The following is an 11,941-nucleotide window of genomic DNA, read 5'->3' on the forward strand; positions in this document are numbered from 1 at the left end:
GTGATGTCGAGGGTGGAGCAATGACATTCAACAAATCACATCACCCACACACCCCCCCCACCATGAAACACCACCCTCCCACCAACCGAAGCACATCCACACACCCGCCCCCCCCACACGACACTCCCTCCCTCCCAGTTCAAGGCCCATCACGCCCCTCCAACCGAGTTCCATACTCCCCCCTCCCTCAGATTTAACCCCCCCCGCGTTAATGACCCTGCTCGGCGCATCAACAAACCCGCCTCCCCCAACATCAAACACCCCCTCCCACCACCCGAAGCACATCCACACACCCGCGTCACTCCCTCCCTCCCAGTTCAAGGCCCACCACGCCCCTCCAACCCAGTTACAGACTCCCCCCTCCCTCAGATTTAAATACACCCCCCCCTGCGTTCATGACCCTTGCACCCCCCTACTGCCATACTCTGCACACTTTCAAATTCGCTCTGCCTCCTGCCACTCACTGGAACGCCCTCCCTCTCTCCCCTCCAAGTTCCAGCCCCGCCCTTGAACCCGCAGCACGCTCTCACCCTCCCCCCTGGGCCCCCTCCTGTACCAATTCGCCGGCGCCGCTGGACATCACCCCACACTGAGCCCTCCCTCACTCTCCTCCCCGATGTTCGCAGTTGCTCGCACTCACCATCCCACCGCGCCAACAGCAGAACGACAACGTGGATGCACCTCACACGTTTCCTTTGTTTTGAGTGTATGGGAATGATGGCTGCACAGCACAGGGGAAACAGAGATTACCTTAACTGCCTTCCTTCCTTACACCGGACTACATAGGCTTACTTCTACTCCTGTCTACTAAAGGGGAGGGAGGATGGTTTGCTTTAAATTCAGTGTATGGCAATGACGGCTGCACGGTGCATAGGAAACAGAGATTACCCTAATTGCCTTCCTGGCTTACAGTGGACTACATAGGTTTGCTTTGAGTGTGTGGCAATGACGGCTGCACGGCGCAGGGGAAACAGAGATTACCCTAATTGCCTTCCTTGCTTACAGTGGACTACATAGACTTACTTCCACTCCTCGGAGGGGACCGAGAGAGGGAGGGGGGATAACCTTGCTAGCGCCCGTTTCATTTCAGCCAGAAACGGGCCTTTTTTACTAGTAGAAAACTAAAATGCAAAACACAAAAAAGTCAGTAGCCAATGCCTGAGCAGCTTGCTGTCTCTGGTGGTAGTCAAACAAGCATCAAGAACAAAAAAGGGTGACTTCTTCATTTGTGGTTTATTTATTTAGTATTTTGCTCACACCTTTTCCAGTAGTAGCTCAAGGTGAGTTACATTCAGGTACACTGGGTATTTTGTACCTTGCGGCACTTTCTTTAGACACCCATAGTCTACAAATAAAAAAAGGTTGAATATTAAATGACTGTATCCAAGAGCAGTCATCCTGCCAAGATCACCCCAGAAAATCAATGTCACAACGAACCAGACCAACACTTGAAGATCTGTAGTCTTCTCTCGCTGCAACTGATGTGAGCATTTATGCATCAACCCTCAGAAAAAAGTTGAATGGGAATGGAGTTCAAGGCAGGATAAGCTATAGGAAGAAATTACTTCTCTCTAAAAATAAAAATTTCCACCCACCTCAGGTTCCCCAAAGATTTTGGGAATAATGACCTCTCAACAAATGGGTGACAGACTGTACTACCTTCCAAAGAAATAATCTAATCTTTTCTAATAAGCATGGTGGTGGAGCTATCATGCTCTGGGGCAGTTTTTCTGCATTAGGACTTGAATAGTTAGACATCATTAATGGCAACATGAATCCTGCCTTATACTAGAAAACCCCAGAGGAAAACGTTAGATCATCTGTCCGTTCAAGAGCAGGGTTATCATCTTGCTACCTGACCAAAACATTCAAGTAATCTATTAAACAATGTGTGAAAAGATTTCAAGTTTTTGATTTCTAGAGTTAAAAGTTCCAGACTAAACCCTATTGAAATGTTGAGGTAAAACTTGAAGTAAGTGTTCATGCAAGGTCGGTCTCAAATATCCCAGAGTTCAAACAATTCTGCAGGAAAAAAATAAAATTCATCAAGGGTAAGATGCTGAAAAACAGTTGGAGGAACCGTTAAATTGATATTATTGCTGCTCAAAAGGTGCCACAAGGTACAAAATACTTTTTCCACATAATTTCAGTATCATCTTTACACTGACGACTCCCAGATCTACCTCTCCACATCAGAAATCTCAGCAGGAATCCAGGCCAAAGTATCAGCCTGCCTGTCTGACATTGCTGCCTGGATGTCTCACCGCCATCTGAAACTAAACATGACCAAGACTGAACTTCTTATCTTTCCACCTAAACCAATCTCTCCTCTTCCCACATTCTCTATTCACTCTCATCCTTCCTGTCTCATCAGCTCGTAACCCTGTGGTCATCTTCCACTCCTTCTCTGCACATATTCAGCAGACTGCTAAAACCTGTCGTTTCTTTCTCTATATCACCAAAATTCGCCCTTTCCTTTCTGAGCACACTACCAGACCCTCATCCACACTCTTATCACCTCTCGCTTAGACTATTGCAACTTGCTTCTTACAGGTCTCCCACTTAGCCATCTCTCTCCTCTTCAATCTGTTCAAAATTCTGCTACATGACTAATATGCTGCCAATGTCGCTATGCTCATATTAGCCCTCTCCTCAAGTCACTTCACTGGCTCCCTATCCGTTTCCGCATACAGTTCAAACTCCTCTTATTGACTTATAAGTGCATTCACTCTGCAGCTCCTCAGTACCTCTCCACTCTCATCTCTCCCTACACTCCAAGAGAACTCCGTTCACTGGGTAAATCTCTCTTATCTGCACCCTTCTCCTCCACCGCTTACTCCAGACTCCGTTCCTTTTATCTTGCTGAACCATATTTATTTAGATCATTTATACCCCGCTTTTTGCCACGGAACGCAGCCCCAAAGCGGCTTACAATGAACTAAAGAAAAGAAGTACAATGACACCGTACGTCAAGCTCCATCTTTGGCCTTCTTAAGCCCACCTTTTTGATGCTGCTTAACTCCTAACCCTTTCTCACTTGTTCAAAACCCTTATTTTATCATCCTCACTTTAATATTCCTTTATCTCTTATTTGTCCTATTTGTCTGGCCTAATTAGATTGTAAGCTCTGTCGAGCAGGGACTGTCTCTTCATGTTCAAGTACAGCGCTGCGTACATCTAGTAGCGCTAGAGAAATGATAAGTAGTAGTAGTATTTATTTACTGTTGAATCTTTTTGTTGAATAATCAGAATACATACTCTGTCTCGAATTAATTTAGTCTCTCTTACTCTCTTCTCAAGATTAATATTAGGACCTTACAATGTTTTCAGTATAAATTGTATTAATATACAAACCACCTCGGGTGGGGGTCAACAAACTTTTTTTTGCAGCCATGAATGGTAGGTACTATTACTAAGTGAACATGATATGGTATATGGACTGTCAAGATCCCCCCTTCAGATATGCCTCTGTGGTCCATACAACCCACAGAGAAGTTCACTTTTCTACAAATCTCAGAATTATCAGAACCAAGGTGAAACTGTTAAGGCTGGATTGGGAAACCTTTACAGCACTTGCAGGCCAGTACAATACACTTGGCAAAGGAGATCAAAGGTAAAACAAAGTGTATTTAGCCAAGCAAACACTGGTCCTGACGGTTGCCTCACCTTTCTGGAGACACCTCTCGCACAGTACATGCCCACAGTTAGTCAGAGCAAACCTAGCCATCTCCCGCCTGGGCTGCTGAAAGCACAGGTTGCAGAACACGGACGCAGCCATAATCTTCGCCCTACTGCGACGACCGCCACTGGCAGCCCCATACCCTGATTCAGCCAGCTTTGCACACTCCTTTTTTTAGGAATTCAGTAAGGATGAAGCAGAGTTCCACCAGCACTAGGCCGAGTGACACCTTGGCATACGCCGTATCACACACCCGCTGGCATGCAACTATGATCTGTTCCTAAAGAGCGCTGCCGCCTAAAGGCGCCTTTTCCCGCCAAAAGGCAGCGCGCATGCGGTCAAACGGTTTGTTACTTTGAAACGACGTAGCACTGGCTTCTGCTGTTGTTTACTACTTGTCATTACCCAGTACCTGTTGGAGGAGGCCAAGGAGATTTAACAGACTGGAGACGTAGTGAGTTTATCTAGTTCATTGTAACAGCTGAAACCAGTAAGCGGAACTTGCCTCGAGTTTAGTACACTCAAAATTATAACAAACGCTATTGAAAACAATAGCAAAAGATTAATAAAAAAAATAAGAAACTGCCTATGCGTGGGCCATCTGTAACAAGTCTAAATATGTTTCTGTTGGATAGAGGTAGAGGAGAAAAGGTTGTTTTGTGTGTGTGTTGTTTTGTTTTTTACTTATTGGGCAGCTTTTTAATTTATTTGAAAGCTTTCCATATGTAGGTGAATATCATGAAATAACAATTGAATATCACTAAAACAGCTTATTATTGTAGCTGGTAGAAACAACAATTATAAACTCTATGTGCTCATTTTTCTACTCTGTCTTATTTACAATATAGAGAGGATATCCTACCCTGTTTCCCCGAAAGTAAGACATCCCCCGAAAATAAGACCTAGTAGAGGTTTTCCTGAATTGGTAGATATAAGGCCTCCCCCGAAAGTAAGACCTAGCAAATTTTTGTTTGAAAGCAGGGCCGCCGAGAGACGGACAAGGCCGCCCCACCCACCCTCCGTCGCTCCCGGAACTAACCTTAAACGCCTCCTTTCACCTTCGCAGCAAGCAGCAGCAGGGCAGACCTCTCCTTCCGTGCCCCGCCCTTGCGGACGTTACATCAGACAAGGGCGGGACACGGAAGGAAGGAGTGGCCTGCCCTGCTGCTGCTTGCTGCGAAGGTGAAAGGAGCGTTTAAGGTTAGTTCTGGGAGCAACGGAGGGCGGGCGGGCCAACCCCGGCCCAACCCCGATGTTTCCCCCAAAAATAAGACAGCCCCTGAAAATAAGACCTAGCGCATTTTTGGGGGCAAAAATTAATATAAGACAGTGTCTTATTTTCGGGGAAACACGGTATTTCCTGATGAGTTCATCTTAACTGTTGTAATCTGCCTTGGAAAGGCTGGTGTTATAAAGATGATGGAATATATTCAAATTAAATGGAAGTAAAATTAAACTCCTTTTATTGGGGCAGATGGAATCACGTCTTCACCTGTTTTGTAGAAGTTTACCTTTTAGATACACAAATGGATTATTCTGTTTTGAACATGTTTCACAAGCAAGTGGTTTTATAATTCAAAATAAAAATATTTTGCATGCATGGGTTATAAGCCCCTAATGCAGTCAATTGGTTTTCTTATATCTTGTTCTTGTGATGACTTATACAGTGCCAAAACTGGAAATAGAATAGAATTCATTAACGTTCAAAATTTATTTTCTATGTATTATCTTTATTAAAAGCACAAAGCTTCATACAGAACAAAAAAAAACCAGTGAACCATCCACCATGGCACAGTAAAAACTTTTACAGAGAACATACCCCAAGAACCCTTCCCCTCCTGTACTCCCTCCCCTCCCTATAAGCCCACCTGACTGTTTCCTCCTGCCAAAATAACACAACAGATGTACAGATCAGTAGGATCCAAAACATTTCGCAACACAGTTTATACCAAATTGTTTAACCACTCTTAGATTTTGCCTTTGGGTTTAACAAGCAATACCATGGGCATGTAAGGTCTTCATAAACAAATTAAACAATCTATGCTTAAGGCATATGCCCTAAATATATAATACCTGGTAGCAATAATGAAACAGTGATGGCAGGTTCAGGAAGTGGCAAGTATATTTCATTATCAGGATTTGATATGGTTGGTGTGTTAGATGATCAGGATGTATCAGGATGATTTAACAGAACTGTCTCTGATGTGACAGACTCAGGAAGTAAGTGTATTTCGTTATCAGGATTTGGATTGGATGGGTGTGACGAAATGCCTAGCCACCCACCTGGAGTTACCCCACGGCCACTTAAAGGATCTATCCCAAGCACAACTCGGGTCCGCCTGCACCTGCCGCTTGTGCGCTACACTAGCACCCTCCTCCCACTGACTGGGTCCCAACGGCCTCTGGACGAGTGTCCTGCTCTCAAATTATCCCCAGTGATTTCTAGGTTACTGGAGCCACACACCCAGTGGCCTCACAGTTCCCAGAAAGCACTCACAGACCCAACACACAGACCACCAGGATTCTTTATCAGTCCAAAGAGGCATTAAACTGAAAATTGCACTTTTTATGTTCAGTTTTTAAGACAATAAACAATCATAAGTACATAAGTATTGCCATACTGGGACAGACCAAAAGTCCATTAAGCCCAGCATCCTGTTTCTAACAGTGGCTAATCCAGGTCACAAATATGTGGCAAAATCCCAAAAAAGTACAAAACTTTTTATCCCAGAAATAAGCAGTGGATTTTCTCCAAGTCCATTTTAATAATGGTCTATGGACTTTTCCTTTAGCAAGCCATCCAAACCTTATTTTTAAACCCCACTAAGCTAACCGCCTTTACCACATTCTCTGGCAACAAATTCCAGAGCTTAATTACATGAGTGAAAAAAAATTTCTCCGATTCATTTTAAATTTACTGCTTTGTAGCTTCATTGCATGGCCCATAGTCCTAGTATTTTTGGAAAGAGTAAACAGACACTTCACATCTACCTGTTGCACTCCACACATTATTTTATAGACTTCTATCATATCTCCCCTCAGCCGTCTTTTCTCCAATCTACAAACAATGATAGGTAACTGAAATATGGATCAATTATAGCACTAACTAAACATTTGTTTACTTTCTAAAAAGTACCCGAGATCATAAAATATAGTTGCTCACCAGTTATCAAATATAACTATTTTACAGGGCTTCTGCAAAGAGCTCCAGCGCTCTCGCTCTCTCTCACTCAATTCTCGTTCACTGAGGCAAAAGCCAGTACAATCAAAATGAAAAGAGCTCCTGGGCCAATCAGAGACCACAATGAATATCCATGAGAGATATTTGCAAGCACTGCCTCCACTGTATGCAGATCTGTCTCATTAATAATCATTGTCAATATCCTGACAAACTGCCTCGGGTAACTCTAGGACACAGTCATATAATTAACATTATAATTTTATTCGTATTTCGGTAATAACTGAGAAAATGCTATTAAAAATTATATTACAAAGTATGAAGTTGACTTCATACTATCAACCAGTAGTAAATAATATTAATAAACTTAAGTGCATTTTTATGATATACCACCGCATTCCACAAAATAAAAGGAGCAAGTTCCCACAAACCATCTTTTTCTTTTGATGTAGACACAGGAAAAAAAAAAAAGATTTTAAATGCTCCCAGGTTTCAACCTAATTCATGTTAAATGTGGGATATAAATGTCATAAATAAATGAAAAAATAAATAGATAAATAGAAACTCTGAATGTGGAGCACTTAATTCTCATAATATGATGTCTGTTTTAGTGGAGAAAAAAAATCTCTTCACAAATACAGGGATGCCCCTATAACCAGGCCCTCCAAATGACACACTGATTACAATTTATAACAAATTCCTACTCTACCTATGAAATGTTATTCCATTATTATACTTCCTCTGTGTACATCCGTATGCTGCACAAGCCGGCATGTTTGAAAATATGAGATTAAATAAAAATGCTACCAACAATAAAACATGGGTGCAGCAGCTCATAGGTTTGTTTTGAATGTACTGGGTGACATCTGTGCGGGGAAGTAGAAACAGAGAAAACCTTAATTGGTTTCAACATGTTCATGTGTGGTCTCCTGTCTGTCCAACATCCTTGGTGGAGTTTGCCTCGAGGTCATGATGTAAAAATTATTTCCGTTTGCCTACTTTGTACACTAAAGTGTTACCTTCAGTGTTTCTTCTGGATCTTGATGTTCATTCATTTCAGCTGGCCTTATTGACCGTTTGTGTGTTCTTGAATAAAGGAAACTATACTGAACTATCCTTGGTTCTCTTTTTCACAATTAGAGTAAAAGAGATAATAGTATTCCTAAGAAAAGAGCAGCATAAAGTAGTGTGATTGCAATAGTAGATTAAATGCATGAGAATAAAGGTTAAAACAAAAACAAAAAAACTAAACATTTATGATGATACCTATTGGTTAGAGCAGCTGGCTAAGAATAGGGAAGCCTTGATGTTCATTGTGACAATAGACAATGGTAAAATGATTTGCCCATGGAACAAACCTAGACCCAAGTCCCTGTGCTACAAACTGGGATACAGTAGCATATCTAGGACTGAATAGGCCCTGGCTGAAAAATTAAGATAGGAGAGAGATGGTGTTATAGGAGATCAAAGCTAGTGGGAATATGGTGGATGGGAGATGGTAAACCCCTTCAAAGCTCCAGCAATCAAACCTTGCTAAAGCAAACACATTCTAGACCTATATAGAAAATCTGTCATAGTAATAGAAATAGAACCTAAAATACAAGATATCAGAGATGCACATTTCCCAAAGCTGACAGATTCTAGTCAATACATTCAGAAAAAAAAATCCTATCTAATAAAATGCTCCTACAGCATTCTGAAGCCGAGAAAGTGAAGACTTGAAGCATTCCTGCAACGTTCCAGAACTACTTGTCGTCAATTGAGGAGATGGAGCCTTACAGAGCGCACAAATGTTTCAAGGCTTGAAGGCTTCATTTTCTCAGCTTCAGAATGTTGGAGGTGTGTTTTATTATATAGGATGTGCTCGGTGCTTTTCTGTAGCACATGGGGGGAATTTATTATATGCTGATTAAAGTGGAGGGGGGGCAGGGGAGATAGGAAATCGCTGGGTGGATGGAGGGGGACAGGGGAGAGAGGAGATTTCGCTGGGTGGCTGAAGGGGGGCAAGGGAAAAAGAATTGCTGGGTGGCTGGAGGGGGGCAAAGGAAAAAGGAGAATCGCTGGGTGGCTGGAGGGGGGGCAGGGGACACAGGAGAATCGCTGGGTGGCTGGAGGAGGGCAGGGGAGATAGGACAATCGCTGGGTGGCTGGAGGGGGAGCAGGGAACAGAGGAGACTCGCTGGGTGGCTGGAGGGGGAGCAGGGGACAGAGGAGACTCGCTGGGTGGCTGGAGGGGGGGGCAGGGGAGAGAAGAGCATTGGTGGGTGGCAGAAGGGGGGCAAGGGAAAAAGTAGAATCGCTGGGTGGCTGTAGGGGGAGCAGGGGAGAGAGGAGAATCGCTGGGTTGCTGGAGGGGGGACAGAGGAGACACACTCGCACCCAGCAGTCTCACTCTCTCTCTGTCACACACACATACTCGCACATTCACTCTCTCTCACACACAGTCAATCTCACACATACTCTCTCAAACATACACACTCCAAGGAAAACTTTGCTAGCGCCCGTTTCATTTGTGTCAGAAACGGGCCTGTTTTACTAGTTTATCTACTATTGCTTTTGTTCCTGTGTCTCTTTTATGCTTTTTCTTAACTCTTAGGGTCTTCTGTCCTTTTGCCATTTCTTCTGTATGTCCATCATTCACCTTCTCTCAGCATCCCTTATTGGCATCTCCCCTCTGTGTCTTTATCCCTCCCACCCCATCCTTCCCCATGTCCAGCATTGCCCCTTTATGTTCCCTGTCCCTATGCTCCCTACATACCCCACATCTTGTCTCTGTCCCTGCCGTAACCAGCTTCTTCTGTTTCTTTCCTCCTGCACCTTACCCTGACCCCCAACCAACCAGCATCTCTCACCCTATCTTCCCTTTTTGGTCCTGGTTTCTGTTTCTCTGTCTTCCCTCCATTTCCCCATGAGTCCAGTATCTCTTTCTCACTCCACTCCACCCCCTATCCCCCATGCCGGGCTGGGATTTCTTTCTGCTTCTCTTTCCATCCATGCGAGTCCGGCACCTCTTTTCTGTTCCCTGCATCTCTCTCCTGCCACCCATGTGAGTCTAGTGTTTCTCTTCTGTTCCCCTTCTGCTGGGGTCTGCATCACCCTGTATCAAAACCCCACTCTCCCCAGGATTTTCCAGAATCCTGGCAACTAACCAGCAGAGGCAGTGATGTACACACTTCTGCCTGCACCCAGCCCCACCAGGGCCTTTCCTCTGCTGTCCTGCCTCCTGCGACATCACTTCCTGTGGGCAAAAGCGGCAGGCAAAAGGCACTGGCGGGGAGTGCAGGCAGAAGTGTGTACATTACTGCCTCTGCCAGTCAGCCACTGGGACTCTGGACTATATGGGAGGAAGAGGCCACAGGCTGATACCAGCTTGTGCAGTGGACATCCATGGGTGGGGGGTGTCAGGAAAGGAACAAAGAGGTAGCAAGTGGAATGGAGAGCAGAGGTGGCCCCTACCATTGGGCAGCCCTGGGCATTTTATTGGGCTCACTCAGTTGTAGCTTTGCCCCTGCCGGAATATACATGCATCATACCTTATGTGCAAATGGCAAGGGCACTTTAGGGCCATTAGCATAGCCAGAGAGCAGATTTTGGGTGGACCTAAGGGAGCAGTGGTTGGGCACTAACTGTCCTCTCCAGCCCTGTTCTGCCCCACCCCCCACACTCAACTTTTAAAAGAAACTAGAAGTACTTGGTAGGAATCTCCAAGCCCTGCCAGCTGAAGATCTCTCCAAAGGCACATAGAAACTCCCTAAGCACAGCTTGGCATTCAGCAGCTACTTTCTGAGCTGCCGCTGCCGCTAACACTCTACACGTGCAAGGAAACTAAGTGTGCACAAAGTGCCGACGTCAGTGGCTTAGGGAGCATTTGCCTCCCAACTGCAAATCTTTGCACATAAGTTTCTGGGCACCTTCAGGGAGATCTTCAACTGGCAGGGCTTAGGAATCCCTGCCAGCTACTGAAACAGTGTGCCCACCAACCATAGCTATGCCACTGGTCTGGGCATGTTTTGGATGGAAGAAGGGCGTAGACATTGGGATTTATACCTGTTCTACAAGGACAAGCAGGCATAATATTCTCAAATTCTCAAAAGCTTCTGGGGCTAGCAGGAGACAAGGCTGCTTTGATCGCCGACGCTGCGCTGGCAAGAGTTGGAGGACTGCAGCGTCAGGGGACGAAACAGATGCTGGATTGTGAACAAATGGAAGGGAGAGAGACACTGGAGTGCAGGCGGGCATGGGGGAGGGAGCGAGAAATATGCCTAACCCACAGGTGACAGCGGGAGGAGGAATGGAAAGGTAGAAATATGTCAGATGGGATGAAGCAGAGAGATGCCAGATCACAGGGGCTGGGGGAGGGAGAGAAAGAGAGAACTGGAATGATGGTGGGGAGAACAGGGGGAAAGACCCTGGACCCTCTGAGTAGGGGGGGAGAGAGATTCTGAAATGAAGGCACGGTTTGAGTGGAGGGAAAACAGCAAAAGATCAGATGAGGGGGAGATTGGGGAGAGATGCTGGACCTATGGAGGGAGAGATGGGGCCCCGGGTTGGGGGGTGCAAGAGAAAAGGAAAAGAGGGGGAGAAGCTGGACACCGTGAGGCATAGGAACATGGAGGAATGATGATGGACATAGACACAGAACTATCAAATGGACAGGAGACCCATGGAAAGAGCAGAAGATGGATGGTACTGTGGGTGGGTTGGTGGGAGAAGAAGGGAAACGGAGCAGAAGATGGATGGGTAGGAGGGGGAAGAAGGGGGATAGAGCAGACGATGGATGGGACTGTGGGTAGGTGGAGAAAGGGAAAAAGACCAAAAGATGAATGGGACTGTGGGTGGAGAGGGGAAGGGAAAAGGACAAAAAGATGGATGGGACTGGGAGGAAGAGGGAGAACAGAGCAGATTAATATGACTCGGGAGTAGGGGAATAGAGCAGAAGCTGACTTGGGACTTGGTGGTTTAATGGGAGAGTGTTGAGGAGCAGAGCAAGGTATTATGGATGGGAGATATGGAGTGGGAATTTTGAGGGCATAGTGAGTACTTGGCAACTGGTAGGTATGAGTGGGGGTATGTTGATGGGTTAG

The 11,941-nt window shown here is 45.3% G+C and overlaps 1 protein-coding gene across 1 annotated transcript in view; it reads right to left on the reverse strand.

Moving 5' to 3' along the window:
- The window catches only part of RNF212 (ring finger protein 212), a 548,782-nt gene extending 544,858 nt beyond the window's left edge, over positions 1-3,924 (reverse strand). Inside the window, exon 1 of the mRNA XM_030191071.1 lies at positions 3,667-3,924. Within this exon, the coding sequence (XP_030046931.1) occupies positions 3,667-3,778 (112 nt within the window). The 5' untranslated portion in view covers positions 3,779-3,924. The remainder of the gene's footprint in view (positions 1-3,666) is intronic.
- Positions 3,925-11,941: the final 8,017 nt, after the last annotated feature.

Source organism: Microcaecilia unicolor, chromosome 2, assembly GCF_901765095.1.
Source record: "Microcaecilia unicolor chromosome 2, aMicUni1.1, whole genome shotgun sequence".
NCBI lineage: Eukaryota > Metazoa > Chordata > Amphibia > Gymnophiona > Siphonopidae > Microcaecilia > Microcaecilia unicolor.